General features: G+C 41.1%; 1 protein-coding gene across 1 annotated transcript in view; it reads left to right on the forward strand.

Moving 5' to 3' along the window:
- The window catches only part of LOC136144144 (ATP-binding cassette sub-family C member 4-like), a 140,643-nt gene that overhangs the window by 19,673 nt on the left and 99,501 nt on the right, over window positions 1-21,469 (forward strand). Inside the window, exons 4-9 of the mRNA XM_065901804.1 lie at window positions 1,035-1,259; window positions 5,667-5,756; window positions 7,042-7,205; window positions 8,351-8,476; window positions 9,418-9,667; window positions 12,177-12,278. Of these exons, the coding sequence (XP_065757876.1) occupies window positions 1,035-1,259; window positions 5,667-5,756; window positions 7,042-7,205; window positions 8,351-8,476; window positions 9,418-9,667; window positions 12,177-12,278 (957 nt within the window). The remainder of the gene's footprint in view (window positions 1-1,034; window positions 1,260-5,666; window positions 5,757-7,041; window positions 7,206-8,350; window positions 8,477-9,417; window positions 9,668-12,176; window positions 12,279-21,469) is intronic.

Consider the following 21,469-nt stretch of genomic DNA (forward strand, 5'->3'; position numbering starts at 1 on the left):
CATTGAAAGTCGTTTCACCATCTTGATTATATTAATCACTTTGATGTTTGGTTTCCACCTGAGTTAAATGAGGGGAAAAAAACACACCTTGTTCATATTTTCACATGCAATTCTCTACTGAAATATAACTATTAATAAAATGCTCCTTTTCAAAAACAAATTGCGATAGGTAACGAAAAGTGGAGACTGTACACTAATGTGAACTGGAAGAGATTGTGGAGTAAATGAAATGAGCACCTCCAACCACATCAAAGTCCAGTCTTCATCCAAAGAAGGTGATATTGTTTATATGGTGGGACTGGAATGGAGTCCTCTATTATGAGCTCCTTTCAGAAAACCAAACAGTTAATTCCAATGAGGACTTCTCCCAGTTAGGTCAACTTAAAGCAGTACTTGATAAAAAGTGTCCAGAATTAGTCAACAGGAAATGTGTTATCTTCCATCAGGATAATGTAAGATCACAGGTTTCTTTGATGGCCAGGCAAAAACTGTTACAGCCTGGCCTGGAAGCTCTGACTCATCTGCCATATTCACCAGACATTGCACTTTTGGGTTTCCATTTATTTTGTTATTTACAAAATTCTCTTAATGGAAAAAAAAAAATTAAATCCCCAGAAGACCATAGAAGGCACCTAAAATAGTTTTTGCTCAAAAAGATATAAAGTTTTAGGAAGATGGAATTATGAAGTTGCCTGAAAAATGGCAGAAAATAGTGGAACAGAACTTTGAATATGTTGTTTAACGAAGTTCTTGGTGAAAATGAAAAATGTGTCTTTTATTTTTACTTAAAAACAAAAAGAACTTTTTGGTCAACCCAATACTAAGGCTTTATTGTCTTTGGATGTAAGATTTTGGCTTACGTTGAAAATTGTCTGCTTGTTTTACTGGAGACAGTGGATCTGTGTATTTTCTTTTAGATTAGCCATGAATGTAGCATTTTGTCAAGATGGCTTTTTAACATGCTAATAATAAAAGTAAAGCTTGTGTTAAGAAAAATTGGCATGACTTGTATAATTAAGGCTTTCTTCTTTCAGGAAGGCACCAAGATAGTTCTGCCTATATTTTTGGGGAAAATTATTAGTTATGTTGAAAACTACGATCCCACGGATTCTGCCGCTTTGCACAAAGCCTACGGCTACGCAGCAGGGCTGAGCGCCTGCGTGCTCGTGTGGGCCGTTCTGCACCACGTGTACTTCTATCACATTCAGCGTGTGGGGATGAGGCTGAGAGTAGCCGTGTGCCATATGATCTACCGCAAGGTAAGTGTCATGGTACCTCTCCTGAAGGATCAGAAACATTTAGGGAAAGTTCTCTGTAAATTACAAATTTTGTAACTGGGTTCATTTACAGCTTCCTAGAGAAGCTTGCCGGAGAAGGCAATGGCAGCCCACTCCGGTACTCTTGCCTGGAAAATCCCATGGACGGAGGAGCCTGGTGGGCTGCAGTCCATGGGGTCGCTAAGAGTCGGACACGACTGAGCGACTTCACTTTCACTTTTCACTTTCATGCATTGGAGAAGGAAATGGCAACCCACTCCAGTGTTCTTGCCTGGAGAATCCCAGGGATGGGGGAGCCTGGTGGGCTGCCGTCTATGGGGTCGCACAGAGTCGGACACGACTGAAGCGACTTAGCAGCAGCAGCAGAGAAGCTTGCTATTTGCATCAGGCCAATTTTGTTGCTGTCATTTAAGCAAACTTCACCATTAAATAATGAAAAGTTTTGTATTGAGATTGGTTCAGGGCTGCCTCTGATAACTTTTATCCATAGGTTGTTGCACAATATCCACTCAGCTTGTAATGGAATCTAATTAAAAAATAAGTATAAAAAGTATCAAATTGGTTTTCAATGTTTTCATGCCTTAATCTTGTAGCTGTATTTGTGGCATAATTGTTGTTCATTAAGACCATCTTTTACATCAAAGTTGTATTTAAAAGTAAACTTCAGTGACTGGATTTATAAAATTACATCTAGGAGCACAGAATGTATTTGAGCAATGGAATTATACATTTATATGTTTAAATTATATGTTTAAATGATCCATCTAATCATATTAAATGTAATTGTGTGAACTAAAAAATATAAATGGAATCCATGCCAAACATAGATTCTCTCACTATATTCTATAGTTTTGATTGTTTATAATGGTATTAAAGAACAGAGCTGAATGTTGGGATGAAACTTGAAATCTTATGCAGTTTTTAGTAATTTTGGTGAGAATTTGTTGCTATTCATTCAAGTTATTTTCTTAATTCAATATTTCCTTTTTCTCTAGTATGCATTTTAGCACTTTTAATTTGATGTATTCAGTGATTTTGTGTAGAGAAATGCCACAGAATTATTCCATAGTTTAACCTAGTCTTAATTAGTTTAAAAGAATTAAGGATTTTAGGTGTTTTCACAAAGGAATTGCCACACTGTTAAGAACTGAATGGCTCTTTATAAACTTGACCCTGCATATCCCTTTGTCCTGGGATGTTTGCTTTTTCTTAGGAAAAAAATTTATTGAGCTGTATTTTATAGTTGAAATTTGCTGAGAGAGTAGATCTTAAGTGTTCTCACCACACATGTGAAAGGATAACTATGTGCGATAACCGTTTCCCAATGTTTATTTACATCAAAACATCACATTGCACATATTAAATATATTTGATTTTTATTACAAATGAATAAAATCCTCAATGAAAGCTATAATCAAGCAATTTAAGTGAAAATTATTGCTTCTTTTCCTATTTGTTACTTATCTAGAGCTCCTGTTTCTTGGGAATACTTTTCTGGGCAAAATGTAGAATGTCTTCTCCCATCTTTCCTTGAGTAGACTCTTGTTAAATCTCAGGGCTGTGTGGACTCAGGGCCCTGGCATCTCACTGTCTGTGTTTGGCTTTGACACATGAGCCCAGTTTCTCCTTGGGTGATATACCCTCTAGTTAAGGGTCCTCACTGTCAGCCATCATCATTTTTGTTATTCTCTTGCACCTTCTACCATTTAGTAGCAAATACTCAGATTTCCCCACAAATTAGCTGGATGTTTATCTTTCCAGATCATGCTTAGCTCCCATAAGTATGCAGGAAATGTCACCAGAATGGCACTGTGAAAAACTTAAATTAGATTTGAGATGATGGTTTAGTCAAAGCTCGTGCTTTGCTGCACAAGTGAGCCACTGTCTACCTGGTTTTCCTCCTCTTCCCACTAACACTTTGGAACGTCTCCTTTGGGAAATCTGATCTGACCTTGTATGTTGCTTATGTGAATGTAAACGTCTCCCAAAGTGTTCATTTACTGGTTTAATTAGCCTAAAATAATTGTTTTTTTTTAACAAAGTCAGAAACTGTCTACATAACCTGAAATTCCAGAAACATGGGAATTTCCTCGTGCACAGCCTTGCATCTGGATTCCTACTGAGATGCAGAAATAAGACACTTCTTGCAGGTTACCGGTGGGCTGATTCCTTAGGGCAAACCTGGTGCTGTTGAGTGGTTCTGAAAGGCCGCTGCGAATGTCTGTGGTTCATGCTGAGGCCCTGCCTCCTGACCCCTGGTCCTGGGGAGAAATCAGGTCGGGTGTTGGAAATGGGATGGCTGCTAAGCTCATAGTCCTAGTTTGTAATTTGGAATATGTGTCATGTATAATGGAGAAGGAAATGGCAACCCACTCCAGTATTCTTGCCTGGGGAATTCCATGGACAGAGGAGCCTGGAGAGCTACAGTCCATGGGGTCACAAAGAATCAAACGTGACTGAGTGACTAGTACACACATCATATATAAGATGACTTGTCATTTATTTACCTTTCTGCAGCTTTGGTAAAATTACTTTTGGTTTCGGTTCATTCATTTAAAAAAAGTTGTGGTAAAATATACACAACATAAAATTTACCATTTTAATTGTTTTTAAGTGCACCATTTAGTGACACTAAGTACATTCACATTAAGCCATCACCACTGTGCATCTCCAGAATTTTCTCTTCTTCCCAAACAACCTCTGCACCCATTAAACACTGACTCCCCAGTCCCCTCCTCTTAGTCATCATCCTTCTACTACTTTTTTCTATGAATTTGACTCCTCTAGGTCCCTCTTATAAGTGAAATCACACAATGCTTGTCATTTTGTTTATAGCATGTAAGTACAATGTCTTCAAGATTCATCCGTCTTGGAGCAGACGTCAGAATTTAAGTCCTTTTCAAGATTGAATCATATTCTTTTATATGTATGTACAATATTGTGTGTATCCATTCATTTGTTAGTGGACATTTGAGTTGTTTCTACCATTTGATTATTGTACATAATGCTGCTATGAACACGGTGCACAAATAGTCAGTTCAAGTTTGTGCTTTAATTTGAGTACATTCTCGGAAGTGAATTTGCTATACTATATGTTAATTTCACATTTGGTCTTTTGAGGAACTGCCATACTCTCTTCCATTGTGACTACATCATTTTATAGTCTCACTTGATCATTGATTTTTCTGTTTAACTTGACTAAATGGAACTTTTTTATGAACCATGACATTTTGTTTGGAACCATGGCTCCAGTTGGTGGTCTGCTGAAACAACTCAAGGTGGTCTGTTCAGGTTCCTCAGATCTTTAGGGAATTTTTCAGAGCTTTTTATCAAATGAAGAAATCGTATAGCATAGGCTGTGCTTTTTGTCAAGTCAGAAGACTGGCATTAAGAACATAGATTCCTCACAGGATTAGTGTTTTGAATATTATACTGGTTAGTTTTAGAATGAGGAAACTAAGACCAAAGTATTTAAATGATGTCACACCTGGAATTAATGACTGACCAGATTTATAGTCCATGTCGCCTAATCTCTTTCCTTGAGGTGGCCTCTCCACTCTCGTCTGTTGTTGTTGTTCAGTCACTCAGTCCTGTCTGGCTCTTGGTGACCCCGTGGACTGCAGCAAACCAGCCTTCCCCATCCTTCAGTATCACTTGGAGTTTGCTCAAACTCGTGTCCATCGAGTCAGGGATGCCATTCAACCATCTCATCCTCTGTTGCTCTCTCTTCTTCCTGCCTTCAATCTTTCCCAGCATCAGTATCTTTTCCAGTTTGTCAACTCTTGGAATCAGGTGGCCAAAGTATTGGAGTTTCAGTATCAGTCCTTCCAGTGAATATTCAGGGTTGATTTTCTTTAAGATTGAGTGGTTGGATCTTCTTACAGTCCAAGGGACTCTTAAGAGTCTTCTCCAGCACCACATTTCAAAAGCATCAATTGTTTGGTGCTCAGCCTTCTTTATGGTCCAGCTCTTACATCTGTACTTGACTACTAGAAAGACCATAGCTTTGATTATATTGACCTTTGTCAGCATAGTGATGTCTCTGCTTTTTAATATGCTGTCTAGCTTTTGGCTCAAAATTGCTTTAATTGACCCCTAAGTCTAAATCTATATTCCTTTATCCTCAGGCAGGTCCAAGTTCACTGAACAGGGTGGAGGGGTTTGCTTCTGTCTCCTGCTCCTCCCTTTGCTGTCCTTGTAGGCAGGGCTGCCCCACATTGAATCATCTAAGGATGAACATGGGTCCCTAGAGCCCTGCTTTCAGGCATCATCCTGCTCGTCCTGACACCACACAAGACCCCGTGAAAATGCACTCCATTTTGCTATGTTCTCAGACTGACCTGGTATCACTGTAGGAATCCGATTCTTTGTATCTTTCTCTCATTTCAGTCACTTCGCCTGAGTAGCTCTGCCATGGGGAAGACCACCACAGGCCAGATAATCAACCTGCTGTCCAACGATGTGAACAGGTTTGACCAGGTGAGCGATCCCTGAGGGATCTTCTTCCATTTCCCATCCTTCTCATTGGATTTAGCTTATTTGGAGGCCAGGTGCCAGGGTTTGGTGTCAGCCAGGGTTCTGTTGAGGACCTAAGACAAAGGTTCTTTTTCTCCAACCTTCATTTCCTCTGTGTGCAGCTTAGATGTGATAATATGTGTTGTCCTGTAGGTGAGGGTTTTGTTTTTCTGACATTGTTTGTAACACACTTCAGTAATAGGCAGGCAGCAATGTTCTTGCCCAGCTTGGTTAGTGTTCCTGGGGTCCTCCTGGAGCGGCCCTTCTTGGCACGTGGTGTTGGTGTTGCTGTACTATCTTCTTTCTCCTCTGGATGATGAAGGCCTGGTGGGCAGGGATTGTTCTTTCTCTGCGCCCTGTTCAGTGCCTGCTGCATAGGAAGCCTTTGAGGAATATGCCAAGTGGGTGGTCTCCAGCCAGACACAGCACACTCTCTGCTGTCCCATCATACCCATTTCACACTTACCTTACAAATAGATCACATTACCCAGAGTGGTGTAGCTGTTGGCCAGATCTGTGTAGACCACTTCTCTTTCCTTGATGAATCGGCTTTTAAGTTTGGGAGCTTCACTTGTGGCTCAGATGATAAAGAGTCCACCTGCAATGCAGGAGGCCTGGTTTCTACCTCTGGGTCAGGAAGATTCCCTGAAGAAGGAAATGGCACCCCACTCTAATATTCTTGTCTGGGGAATTCCATGGAGAGAGGAGCCTGGTGGGCTACAATCTATGAGATCGCAGAGTCAGATATGACTAAGCAAGTAACAGTTTCACTTCTCTTTCAATTGTTCCTTCATCAAACATGATGTAAGCCCTCTACTTAATTTGAAGGTGAATAAACCTTAATTTCTTACCTGGAAAGGCCCCAGCCTGTCTGGAAAGTAAATACACAAGTAGTTATTGGAGAGTGTGGTAGGTACCATAATATGGGCTCTTCTGGGGAGATGGGGGCTGAATTTTGGGACAGAGAGAATTTGGGGAAGCCCTGAGCTCATCTGTGTTGTGGACAAAATCAACATCTTCCGTCAGTGGTGCTGGGTGTGTTCTCCCGGGACATACCTGAGGCCAGCCCTGTGTTGCGCCAGAACAGTGTCATCGGGGGTGGACGCTTGGGTTTCTGCTTCATCAGGTTTAAAACTCACAGATAATTTCTGTTTAGATTCCTGCTCCTTCAGAACAGATTGTTTCTACACGGTGTCCTCACTGGTTTTATTGTATGCAGTCCTAAGAGGCTTTGTCTTTCTCTTTTAAGGTAACGATGTTCCTGCACTATCTGTGGGTGGGGCCACTGCAGGCTGTCGCAGTGACTGCCCTGCTCTGGATGGAAATAGGAATGTCATGTCTTGCTGGGATGGCGGTTCTCGTTATTCTTCTGATTTTGCAAAGCTGCATTGGAAATTCATTTTCATCACTCAGGTAAGAAAAACACTGGTTTAAAAAATAGGTGATATGTGCTTGGTAATGTTCACCATTTGCTCAATGCTTCTGTGCAAAAACAAAACCAATGCCTTCCCTAGTCTCTTCTTTGAGTGCTTTGTAGACCCTTCAGGATTAGCCAGTGGAAGCTCTAGCCCTAAGCTGAAGGCTGATCTTGAAGAGGGAAAGGTGTTGGCACTCACTGGCTCCTCCCAGCACCATACCTGAATAAGTGGAGTGTCCTTGAGAAGAAGTTACCTATATTGAAGTTATTTAAGCATTATTAAATAGTAATAATCCTATATGCTCAAGTTTAGCTGCATGTATTTTTGTTATGCTATTGTCAGGTATCTATGTTCATGTCTTGTTTTTAATGCAGTGTTTCCATTAACTTATATGTGCCTCAAGGACAAGGTCAATCTTAATTAACTTTGTCTTTACACAGCCCCACAGTCCCAGCAGCATATGTGATAGAACAGTGGCTGGTGATGAAGGGCCTAATGGTGATGAGATAGACCTGAAGCAGGTCCCAGAGGTTTGGAGGTGGGTCATTGTCCTGGTTGTCAGGTGATGGAGGTATTGTGCTGTTTGAAGATTTTTTTTCCTTGAGTTTTTTTTTTTTTTCCTTCTTTTTTTGTGACTTTACATGTGATATTTTTGTCTATTTGAAATTTCCTTTCCCACCTTGCTGTGGAGAGATGTTCCTTACCCTTCGAGGACTGTTCCAGTGCTGCCAGGTCTCTGAAGTTCTTCTTGCTCTCCTTTCCCGGTGGAATCTTTTCTGCTCACTGGCACTTCACTCCTGTTTTATCACAGCACAGACACTGTCTTCTCATTAGATTCAGTGTCTTTTTGCCTTCCCTGCCCAACTGTGACCTTAGGCAGAGACTTTGTACCTGACTTACTTTGAGTCTTCCTCAGCCAGTACTGAGAGTTCTCCAAGTTACTCCTTGAATTAGGCTGAATGGTTGACTTCCTAGAAGTCTTTTTCTCTATTTTCACTTTGAGAAGGACTTTCCTGTGATGTCAGCACAGAAGAGCTGTAGGGAATCATCGATCCCTGGTCCCTCCCTGTGCTCCCTGCTGCTGCTATGGAAAGTTGGGCTGTGGTCACTAACACTCATCTCTCACGTCTTTCCCCTCAGGAGTAAGACCGCAGCTGTCACAGATGACAGGATCAGGACCATGAGTGAAGTCATAACTGGCATCAGAACAATAAAAATGAATGCTTGGGAAAAGTCATTTATAGACCTTATTACCACACTGAGAAGGTAAGTTTTTGTACATATCACACCATATTTTTGTACTTTCCCTCCTATTTTTACTGACTGAAATTAGAAGTCTTAACAAGTTTTCACATGAAGATAAGCTTAAATACTATGAACTCCACACCTCACATGTGGCAGGAGAGTTAAGTGGAAGAGGGGAGATGCCATTTTAACCTGCTGTTCCATTTACGATCTTCTTAAAGGCAAAATTATATATGCTTCTGAAGACAAACAGCCAATAAACACATGAAAAAATGCTCAAGATCACTTTTTATTAGATAAATGCAAATCAAAACTACAATGAAGAATCAGCTCACACTGGTAGGCATGGTCATCAATAAAATATCTATAAACAATACCCTTCTGCACAGTTGGTGGGAGTGCAAATTGGCACAACTATTATGGAAAACAGGCTGGAGATTCCTTAGGAAACTAGGAATAAGTCTACCATATGACCCAGCCATCCTACTACTGGGCCTATACCCTGAGAAAACAAGAATTCAAAAAGACACATGTACCTCAATGTTCATTGCAGCACTATTTACAACATCCAGGACATGTGCTTCCAGAAGGGCCATGGTGCCTGCCTCTGTTTAATGTCTTGGTGCCTCACAATTTTGGGGTGTATTTATCTCTTCCCCCACAAGTTCATGCGCTCCTGGAGGAGAGGGGGTGTGTTTTTCTGTCATCAGTGGGGAGCCCCACCCAGGGCTTGTGGCTGCAAATGCTGGTTGAATGAATGTTCAAACCCAGTCTGATTTACCCACAGTGTTTAAAAGGGTGACATGAAGCCTCTTTTTAGTTAACTGAAAGAGTGAAGTGGTGATGAAGTATGTGGTCCTGGTGTTACGATAGAGCCCTGGAGGTGCACTGTATAGTACCTCCATGTGAGGACTTGGATATTGATGCTTCTTTTAAAACCTATTTCATGCTCTCTTTTCCAGAAAGGAAATTTCCAAGATTCTGAAAAGTTCCTACCTTAGGGGCATGAATTTGGCATCATTTTTCGCTGTCAGCAAAATTATGATTTTTGTCACCTTCATCACCAATGAGCTCCTTGACAACCTGATCACAGCCAGCCAAGTGTTTGTGGTGGTGACGCTGTTCGAGGCTCTGCGGTTCTCCAGCACTCTCTACTTCCCCATGGCTGTCGAGAAGGTGTCGGAAGCCGTCATCAGCATCCGAAGAATCAAGGTTTGGTGACAAATAATTGTTTTCAGTTGTAGGTGGGTTTTTTTGTAAAATGCCTCCTTTTACTTGGTGTCACTGTGTTCCAGTTAGGAAATATTTAACTCTCTCAGTGTCAAGCTGGCAGTCTTCCCAGAATGTTGTAGGTACTCTCTTCTCTTATTGGGTAGACTGTGTTATAGATATCATAAGACTGATTCTCATGTAGAGCCAGTAGTATATATAGATAGCAATAGCCACAGGGCTCTTGTGCAGTGATGCCTGCAGAGTGACTAAAATGCCTAAAAGCAGGAACAAACAGATTGCATCTCCTGTGCTAACTCCGATGACTAGGCAATGACTCTGAACAGTTCTGAAGTATAGAATTCCTCTCTGGGCCAGGAGGGGAGGAACTTGCTGAGCTCCCTGCTCCTTGGACAGGAAGAGTGGCCTCAGATTCACTTAATTTTCTATGTTCAAAAATGAGTCCTTTCCTCCACAGATGTTTTGCTTGTTGGTGTCTGATCCTGACTTTTGTATCTGCCTTTTCATCCCTGGCCCCTTTTATTTTACTGGTTAATCCTCTCTCTCTAACTGCCCTCTTCTTTTCAAATTGGTAATTCCCACCATTATGTGAACCAAGAACTTTCACATGTACAAGCTGGATTTAGAAAGGCAGAGGAACCAGAGATCAAATTGCCAACATCCATTGGGTCATAGAAAAAGCAAGAGAATTCCAGAAAAACATCTATTTCTGCTTCATTGAATACGCTAAAGTCTTTGACTGTGTGGATCACAATGAACTGTGGAAAATTCTGAAAGAGATAGGAATACCAGACCACCTTGCCTGTCTCCTGAGAAACCTGTATTCAGGTCAAGAAGCAACAGTTAGAACTGCTGCTGGAACAAGGACTGGTTTCAAATTGAGAAAGGAGTACGTTAATGCTGTATATTGTCACCTTCTCTCATGGCTCAGTCAATAAAGAATCTGCCTGCAATCCAGGAAACCAAGGTTTGATCTCTGTGTTGGGAATATCCCCTGGAGAAGAGCATGACAACCCACTCCAGTGTTCTTGCCTGGAGAATTGCCATGGACAGAGGGGTCTGGCGGGCTACAGTTCATGGGGTCCCTAAGAGTCGGACACGACTGAAGTGACTAAGCACAGCACAGTGCGTCAAGGCTGCATATTGTCACCCTGCTTATTTAACTTATATGCAGAGTACATCATGAGAAACGCTGGGCTGGATGAAGCTCAAGCTGGAATCAAGATTGCCAGGAGAAATATCAGTAACCTCAGATATACAGATGACATCACTTTAATGGCTGAAAGTGAAGACAAACTAAAAACCTCTTGATGAAAGTGAAAGAAGAGAGTGAAAAAGCTGGCTTAAAGCTCAACATTCAGAATATTATCAAGTGTGAAATGGATCACCAGTCCAGGTTGCATGCATGAGAAAAGTGCTCGGGGCTGGTGCACTGGGATGACCCACAGAGATGGGATGGGGAGGGAGGTGGGAGGGAGTTTCAGGATGGGGAACACATGTAAATCCATGGCTGATTCATGTCAATGTATGGCAAAAACCACTACAATATTGTAAAGTAATTAGCCTCCAACTAATAAAAATAATTGGAAAAAAACAAAACAAAATTAAAATCATGGCATCTGGTCCCATCACTTCATTGCAATATATGGGAAAACAATGGAAGCAGTGACAGATTTACTTGGGCTCCAAAATCACTGCAGATGGTGACTGCAGCTATGAAATTAAAAGATGCTTGCTCCTTGGAAGCAAAGCTATGACAAAGCTAGACAGCATATTAAAAAGCAGAGACATTACTTTGCAGACAAAAATCCATATAGTCAAAGCTATAGTTTTTCCAGTAGTAATGGACAGATGTGAGAGTTGGACCATAAAGAAGACTGAGTGCCAAAGAACTGATGCTTTGGAATTGTAGTGCTGGAGAAGACTCTTGAGAGTCCCTTGGGCTGCAAAGATTTCAAACCAGTCAGTTCTAAAGGAAATCAACCCTGAGTACTCAGTGGAAGGACTGATGCTGAAGCTGAAGCTCCAATACTTGGCCACCTAATGCCAAGAGCCGACTCATTGGAAAAGACCCTGATGCTTTTTGAAGATTGAAGGCAGGAGAAGGCAGCAACAGGGGATGAGATGGTTAGATAGTGTCACTGACTCAATCAGCATGAATTTGAGGAAACTCTTGGAGATAGTGAAGGACAGGGGAGCCTGGCATGCTGCAGTCCATGGGGCTGCAAAGAGTTAGACACTACTTGGTGACTGAACCACAACAAATACACTATATTATATGATTTTATTGATATATACTATGAGCTGTAATAATAGTATATATTATTTCATATGTTATTTAACATGTTCTGATGTGAACTAATACTTTAAGTACAGTTGATGAAGACTGTACAAAGATTTTTATTGCAAATCCCAGGAAAGTAGTTGTTTTTGTTTGTGCTTTCTTCTGCAGTTTAACAGTCTGTTTTTTTTTTTTTTCTCTTTTCTGTAGAATTTTCTATTACTTGATGAGATACCACAGCTCCACCCTCAGCAGCCATCAGATGGTGAAAGGATAGTGGACATGCAAGATTTCACTGCTTTTTGGGATGAGGTAACAAGTCCTCCATTCCAGGAACCTGACTGCTAACAGACAACTGTGACATGGGTTTACTGGGGAATTTTTAGATTTTATGCGTGGTGTAAAATGTGACTTGCTCATTTACTGAAAGTATGTTATAAAAATTCCCAAAATTGGGACTAAAGTTGTACCTAATGGAGATTAAGTATAAAATCAACCTAAGAACTTTGACATGTTGCTCTCTATCTCATTTTCCAGAGAGATTTCAAAGTATTAGCACCTTTTGAACTTAAAGTGCATACATTTGTAATGTTAGCATTTGCAGGAATGGACAGACAAAATGCTGCAGTGTGGACTGGGTTATCTAACAAATGCACAACTGGTTGTTAAGGAGGCTTTGGGGAGTTAGTGTACAATTTTGCCTTGATTATCAGATCACATTACTATACATAGAGTGAGGCTGTGATCTGGATCTTGGCTGGGGTAGGGTGGAGGCTCCCCCATCCTGAGCTTCTGGATGGTTCTGGACACTTTGTTGGCAGCAAGGGGCAGAAAGAGACAGCAGGTGGGCATGATGAGCACCAGTGATTCCCACTTAAAGGATCGCACTTGATATAAGTTGACAGAGAACTGGTGGTTTCCAACACTTGGTTTATTTTTTAGTTTCTGGCAAAGAGAAAAAAATGACAGGGTCAGCTCTCAAGAAGCTGTCAGTATTGCACACCCAGTGCAGCCCCTTTACCAACAGGAATGCTCCCCCCACCCCCAGTTCTGTGGTCCTCTATGCTCATCCTCCTGAATCGGTGTGGATTAGTCAGGAAAACTGAATCCCACCACGGGAGAGGGAGTTCCATGCAGGAAATTAGTTACGTAGGTGATAAAAGAGGGAGGAAAAATTAGAAAGGGTAAAACAGTGGTGCATGAGACAACCCAGAGATTAGCAATGGCAGGAAGCTGCTCCCACCCCCAGGGCTGGAGGGACTCAGGGAGGAGACACCTCCACCAGAGGGTCCACCCTCCAGAGCAGAGCCCAGAAGCCTGGGCTGTCAGAGTGGGGACCACAGAGCACGTGTCCTGAGTGTAGACTCACCCTGTCTTTCGTGCCTGTGACTCTGTGGTGCCACCTGCATCGTGTTCACCTGCTTCTGACTCAGCACCTGCCTTCCCCACCGTCAACACAGTGGTTTGTTCCCAGATACATGAAACCACATCCCTGCACCTTCTGTACGTGGAAACTCATACACGGTGCCTGACCTTCCCTGGTGGTTCCTCCTGCCTTAATATAGTAGATTTATCTCCTCCTTGGTGTCTCTCAACATAATGTTCTTGAAGCGTATATAGAAAGCAACACTAAAATTCCATTTTAAAGGCCGCTCTATGTGAATGCTAACACTTACTTTATTTGACTCATTAGCAGATTTCTTTTTTTTCCAGTAAACACGTAGATTTTATTTATTTATTTATTGTAGATTTATTTTAAATCAGTTTGGTATATGATGCAGATTGGTTCTGCAGTTTTTAATGAACTGAAATAAAAATATCTATACACAAGAGTATCTACCTGTGCAACAAATATCTGTAAGGTAAAATGAGGGATTTTAGTTGTACTACAGTCTATGTGAAGAAAATCAGGCGAAAAATCTGAAAAGGTTTATATATACTTTCTAAAATAAAAAAAAAATCTGAATTGTTAATAACTCAAGGTACTAAACTGCTAAAGGAAGAGGAACAAGGCTGTGAGTTCTGCTGTAAGGCTGTTCTTGTAAAATCTAATTCCATATTATGATTCTGTTAGTTCAGTTCAGTCGCTCAGTCATGTCTGATACTCTAGGACCCCATGGACTGCAGCACGCCAGGCCTCCCTGTTCATCACCAACTTCCGAAGTTTACCCAGACTCATGTCCAGTGAGTCGGTGATGCCATCCAACCATCTCATCATCTGCCGTCCCCTTTTCCTCCCACCTTCAGTCGTTCCCAGCATCAGGGTCTTTTCCAATGAATCGGTTCTTCGCATCAGGTGGCCAAAGTATTGGAGTTTCAGCTTCAACATCAGTCCTTCCAATGAACACTCAGGACTGATCTCTTTTAGAATGAACTTGTTGGATAGCCTTGCAGGCCAAGGGACTCTCAAGAGTCTTCTCCAATGTCACAGTTCAAAAGCATCAATTCTTCTGCACTCAGCTTTCTTTATTGTCCAACTCTCACATCCATACATGACTACTGGAAAAATCATAGCCTTGACTAGATGGACCTTTGTTTACAAAGTAATGTCTCTGCTTTTCAATATGCTGTCTAAGTTGGTCATAACTTTCCTTCCAAGGAGTAAGCGTCTTTTAATTTCATGGCTGCAGTCACCATCTGCAGTGATTTTGGAGCCCAAGCAAATAAAGTCTGCCATTGTTTCCACTGTTTCCCTAGCTATTTGCCATGAAGTGATGGGACCAGATGCCATGAGCTTAGTTTTCTGAATGTTGAGCTTTAAGCCAACTTTTTCACTCTCCTCTTTCACTTTCATCAAGAGGCTCTTTAGTTCTCCTTCACTTTCTGCCATAAGGTTGGTGTCATCTGCATATCTGAGGTTACTGATATTTATCAATAACCAGGCAATCTTGATTCCAGCTTGTGCTTCTTCCAGCCCAGTGTTTCTCATGATGTACTCTGCACATAAGTTAAATAAGCAGGGTGACAGTATACAGCCTGGACGTACTCCTTTTCCTATTTGGAACCAGTCTGTTGTTCCATGTCCAGTTCTAACTGTTGCTTCCTGATCTGCATACAGATTTCTCAAGAGGCAGGTCAGGTGATCTGGTATTCCCATCTCTTTCAGAATTTTCACAGTTTGTTGTGATCCACACAGTCGAAGGCTTTGGCGTAGTCAGTAAAGCAGAAATAGATGTTTTTCTGGAACTTTCTAGCTTTTTCGTTAGAGCAGCATTCAAAATTACAGGAGAGGCTTCATCAGCTATATTTTCACAGAAATAGCTACAGTGTTAACATTACTGTGTGGCAAGGTGTTCCTCTCTATGTAAATGACAATGATGCCATTGCAGCTAATATTTACCACTTTGGGAGAATGGAAATTCTATGTATTCTCAACTGAATCTTGTATCTTAAAGCACTCACTAAAAGCTAACAGTTATGGCACTATTGTGAGGTACCTAGGTTGTGACTACTAAGGGAAACACAAAAATGTAAGCCTGCCTTTCTCCAGAAAGCTTTGAAGTCAGAGATTTTAAACAATTAAGGCCCTTGAAAAACACTAGGGATGTGTCCAGATTTGCAAGGAAAAGAAACTCTAGCTGTACCAGCAGGTAATGAGGAAATAGTAAATCTTCATTTTTAAGAACCTTTAATTATCTAAATGTAAGGAAATTTGGCTTAAGAAATGGACAAAAGCAATTTGTCATTTCTTACCATAAAATATTGAAAACCAAATGCTAAGTTCAACCACTATAGTTAAAGAAACTAAAACAAAAAAGCCTTAATGACTGGAGCCTTAATGAGCACAAGCTCATTTTAAATGGATTTGAACCTCTGAACTAATCCTGCATGTCAAAGGCAGGGAAAACGGATCCCTCTAAACCTGAAAAAACTAGTGCCTTCATAAGGAAACTAAAGAAATGAAAGTATGCATGCTTATCACACTACAGGAATTGAAACTGATAAAGGATGGGAGAGAAGAAAGTAAAAGTATGATCTGTTTACCTAGGTCAATCATTATTAAAAATCCACAATAATCTGATCAACTACATTTTTCTTTTTCAGAAATTACACTGCTCACATTTACTGTGTTAAAATTTAAAATGATTGTCTCATTCAAAAGTAAATGATTCTAAAACACCTTCTTTCTTGCCTCTTAGAAGTTACTTTTCAAGAAAGGTTGGTGGAAATCTCTTGAGGCACAACAGTGTTAGGACAATTTTTTAAAGTACAAAGGAAAATAAAATTAAATCAACTTTATACTTTTTAATAGCCATAAGAAAACTTTTGGTTGGTTCAATAGATGAAGGCTTTTGACCTGGTATAACATAATTTAAGTCACTGGGCCTTTGAATAAAATAGGGATGTTTTCAATTAAATGTTAACAGCTAAGTATCTTAAAGCAGATTTTTTACTGCCCACGTCAACAGTTACATCCTCAAACCAACTTTTCCCTTCTTTAATGTGAAATACTGAATCATCAAAATTTTAGGCTAAGTTTCAGACCTTTCAGTCTGTCTTTAAAGCACTGGTTTTTAATTTCTCAATGATATAAGGTGCTTTACAAGTATGAACAATAAGCTGCTATACTTTACTATTTTTCTTTCCTATGTAGAAAAAAAACTGTTATTAAGCACAAAATTTTGTTTTAAGGCTACTAAATTTATAAATTTATTCCACTTTGGAAATGATAGCCAAAAATCCACCTGATTGATGCTCCTTCAGCACATTCTTCTCAATCCTGGTCACTAAACTATATCCTGAGTTTGCATAAAAATAACAGCTTTCAGGCTTTAAAATGACAACATTTGAACTGCCAAGAGAGTCATGGGGTTGTCTGCACAGGACAGAGTTTTCCATCACTTACAGAGTCACAGCTGACATGTCAAGGAAGAGAGAACCAATACCACAGCAACAGCCATTTAAGGTAAAAGAAGACACAAGGATTCATGCAGAATATTTTAAATATCCCTTGAACAAAGTGATTTAAGTGATTCTTCTTCAAGTGCAATGCTCATATAGGAAAAATTAAAGATCGTAGAATAGCATCTTCCACGTGGGACATTGAAAGATAATATTGTGGTTTTCAGTGAATTACATGCCAGTCCTTGTTAATTTAGCAGGTCTGTTTTCACAGTGTGGTAGTTGTGTTTTTTAGATTTGCAGAATTTATAGAGAAAGAAAATTACACCCTGCACACCCAAGAAACCAAAGAAATTTGGATGTGTCAAAGGCACACTTTGGCACAGGTTGGGAGGTCAGAGTTAGAGTGGCGTTAGTTGTACCTGATGTGGTCGCTGTGGTGGGAGCTGAAGAGAGGAAGGCAGGGTTGTGGATTTAGAATTGGTTGGCGCTGGTTGGCAGTGGGCACAGAACAGAATTCTGTGTGCAGCACTTGGCAGTCACTAATGTTGAATTATCTCAACAGTAGCTTTTTTTACCTTTCATTTATTCCCAAAGCAGGTAGTATTAGCAGCCTTAGCATCAAAACAGGAAACACAACTGTTGTGGTTTCCCAGATTTCTGGTGCTGGAGAGGTGCCCCTCAGGGGTGGCGGCACTCGGGCTCTCGTGGTGGTGCTCAGTCAAGCCGGGCTGTAGTCACGTCAGGGCCAGGGTGGTGCCCTGAGCCGGTCATCACACAGAGCGCGGCCAGGCAGCCCGAGGCCCAGAGCAGCAGGTGGGAGAGCCTGACAACGTGTCCTCCGTGCAGGTGTTCAAGTGAATCTGGGGCGCCCAGTGCTGCATCTGTCCCTCTGTCCCCTGCATCCTTCCCCCCAGTGTGTGCAGGTGTCCACTGAATTTCTTTTGTACCAAACTATGCAGTGTTTTATTTTTATTTATTTATTTTTTTGGTGCAACACAGTTTATTTTATTTCTCAAAGAGCTTACTATAAATTGCTATGTGCTTTTGTACATAATTCCTTTTCCTCCTTAAATGTATTCTAAGCATTAGCTTAAGAAAAGTACCAAGTTCCACATTTTTTTTTCATTTAATCTTTATGGATTTGCTCTCTTCTCTTACCAGTGCTCACATTTTTGGAATTTAATTTTATGTCACCATGATGGTACTTTCTTTCTTTTTTTAAAATATATTTTAAAATTTATTTTAATTGGAGGCTAATAACTTTATAATATTGTAGTGATTTTGCCATACATTGACATGAATCAGCCATGGGTGTACATGTGTTCCCCATCCTGAACCCCCCTCCCACCTCCTTCCCCATCCCATCCCTCCGGGTCATCCCAGTGCACCAGCCCTGAGCACCCTGTCTCATGCATCGAACTTGGACTGGCGATCTATTTCACATATGATAATATACATGTTTTAGTGCTATTCTCTCAAATCATCCCACCCTCGCCTTCTCCCACAGAGTCCAAAACACTGTTCTATACATGTGTCTCTTTTGCTGTCTCACGTGGAGGATCATCGTTACCATCTTTCTAAATTCCATATATATGTGTTAGTACACTGTATCGGTGCTTTTCTTTCTGACTTACTTCACTCTGTATAATAGGCTCCAGTTTCCTCCACCTCATTAGAACTGATTCAAATGTACTCTTTTTAATGGCTGAATAATATTCCATGGTGTATATGTACCACAGCTTCCTTATCCATTCATCTGCTGATGGGCATCTAGGCTGCTTCCATGTCCTGACTATTATAAAAAGTGCTGCGATGAACATTGGGATGCACATGTCTCTTTCAATTCTGGTTTCCTCGGTGTGTATGCCCAGCAGTGGGATTGCTGGGTCATATGGCAGTTCTATTTCCAGGTTTTTAAGGAATCTCCACACTGTTCTCCATAGCAGCTGTACTAGTTTGTATTCCCCTCAACAGTGTCAGAGGGTTCCCTTTTCTCCACACCCTCTCCGGCATTTATTGTTTGTAGACTTCTTGATAGCAGTCATTCTGACCGGCATGAGATGGTACCTCATTGTGGTTTTAATTTGCATTTCTCTGATAATGAGTGATGTTGAGCATCTTTTCATGTGTTTGTTAGCCATCTGTATGTCTTCTCTGGTGAAATGTCTGTGTAGTTCTTTGGCCCATATTTTGATTAGGTCGTTTATTTTTCTGGAATTGAGCTGCAGGAGTTATGCAGCATTTTAAAATGAACCATCTTGTTCTTTCAAGAGCTTAGTAACATGGTCACAGACTTCTGTATAAGTTGCACTGTAGTATAGAACACCCAGTTCTGTTGTCCTGGCCTTGCCTATGGAAGGACTGTGTGCCTTGCTGGGGTCATTAGTAATTAGGGCTGTGAGGTTAGGTCATGGTGAGAGAGCCCTCGGAGGGAAAGTGGAAGACATTGGGGTTTTGGGGAGAAGCTGAGTCTGAATGAAGCCCCTGCTGGGTTGGGAGGCAGGAGATAGACAAGAGCTCTGTAACCTGCTCCACTAGACAGCCGAGTGGGCAGGTGGGGGAAGGTCTTAGGGACCAGGTCTCATTCATGGAATGATGGGACTTGGTCTCAATCTTTATGCTTAAAAATAAATGGTTCCAGGGACATCACTGGTGGTTCAGTGGTTAAGAATCCACCTTCCAGTGCAGGGGATGTGAGTTCCACCCTTGGTGAAGAACTAGGATATCATATGCTATGGAGCAATTAAGCAGCAACAAAGACCCAGAGCAGCCAAAATAAGAAAAATGGTCCTGTGGGATCCTCCAGATCTCATGGGGCCCGGGGTTTCGAACTGTGTCTGCACAGAGTGGGGACTCACAATGATAATCCTTCCTGAGTCACTGTCCCCCTGCCTGGATAACCAGTGGGGGAGGGGACCCAGCAGCCATGAACTGTCGAGTGCTGCCCCCTTCTGGTCACCGCAGAGCAATGCCGAATCCTGAAGCCTGAACAGGGAGGGAACCCTGTCTGGCCCTGACAAGACTGTTGAGTTCAGTTGCTCAGTCGTGTCCGACTCTTTGCGACTCCATGGACTGCAGCACACCAGGCCTCCCTGTCCATTACCAAATCCCTGAGCTTACTCAAACTCATGTCCATCGAGTCGGTGATGCCATCCAACCATCTCATCCTCTGTCGTCCCCCTTTCCTCCCACCTTCAATCTTTCCCAGCATCAGGGTCTTTTCATATGAGTCAGTTCTTCACATCAGGTGGTCAGAGTATTGGAGTTTCTGCTTCAGTATCAGTCCTTCCGATGAATATTCAGGACTGATTTCCTTTAGGATGGACTGGATGGATCTCCTTGCAGTCCAAGAGACTCTCAAGAGTCTTCTCCAACACCACAGTTCAAAAGCATCAATTCTTCTGCGCTCAGCTTTCTTTATAGTCCAACTCTCACATCCATACATGACTCCTGGAAAAACCATAGCTTTGACTAAACGGACCTTTGTTGGCAAAGTAATGTCTCTGCTTTTTAATATTCTGTCTAGGTTGGTCATAGCTTTTCTTCCAAGGAGCAAGGGTCTTTTAGTTTCATGGCTGCAGTCACCATTTGCAGTTTTTTGGAGCCCAAGAAAATAAAGTCTCTCACTGTTTTCATTGTTTCCCCGTCTATTTGCCATAAAGTGATGGGACCGGATGCCATGATCTTAGTTTTCTGAATGTTGAGTTTTAAGCCAACTTTTTCACTTTCCTCTTTCACTTTCATCAAGAGGTTCTTTAGTTCTTCTTCGTTTTCTGCCATAAGGGTGGTGTCATCTGCATATCTGAGGTTATTAATATTTCTCCTGGCAATCTTGATTCCAGCTTGTGCTTTATCCAGCCCAGAATTTCACATGAAATGACAGACTGAGGGGCTGCAGTAGGAAGCTGATGTTCGTAGGTGGTTCACTATTTTGTAGTCACAACTCAGTGAAAAGTAGCAAAATAGGAATCCTAAGTGTCAGGCAGGAAGAAAGGAGTGGAGAAGCTTAAAAAATATTTCTCATGTATTAAAATCTAGCTTCTTATTGATAATTTGTCATTCTCCAAATCTGAAACTGGCTTTTTTGGTGATGAAAAATCATTGTCATTTTTTTAGTATGTGAATGTTGTTTAATCAGTTCAGTTCTTTCTAGAAAAAAGTTTCAGTTTAAAGATTGTCCAGACTTCTAATCCAGACTCTGTGCTTTTAGTCTTCAGAGCATTTTACTTAATCACATGTAACCACTACTTTTTCTTTCTTGACACAGCAGTTACTGACAATTTTATTAACACTTTGAATATGTAAAGACACACACACACCCTTAAGTCTACCAGGAATACAACCTGTGATTGGCTTGATGAGTACTTTGTCCTTCCCCCTTACATTGGAATATGTGTTGTTGCGTGTACCTTCATGTTTTATGTTTTTCTTACAGTAAAAGTACTTTATTGCTCCTATTTAGCCAGGACAGGTAATGCATATAACACATTAGAAATTGATGCTTTATCACTTTATTCTGTGATGTCATAATTAATTGCTTTATTCCCCATTTTTTTTGTTGTTGATGGTGCTTCATTAGAGCTCTCATTAAATGAGAGCTTCGATTGTTACTTATAAGAATTAATTTACCGAGAGTGACTTCTTCATATAAAGTACCC

The sequence above is a fragment of the Muntiacus reevesi genome, chromosome 11 (assembly GCF_963930625.1).
Source record: "Muntiacus reevesi chromosome 11, mMunRee1.1, whole genome shotgun sequence".
Lineage (NCBI taxonomy): Eukaryota > Metazoa > Chordata > Mammalia > Artiodactyla > Cervidae > Muntiacus > Muntiacus reevesi.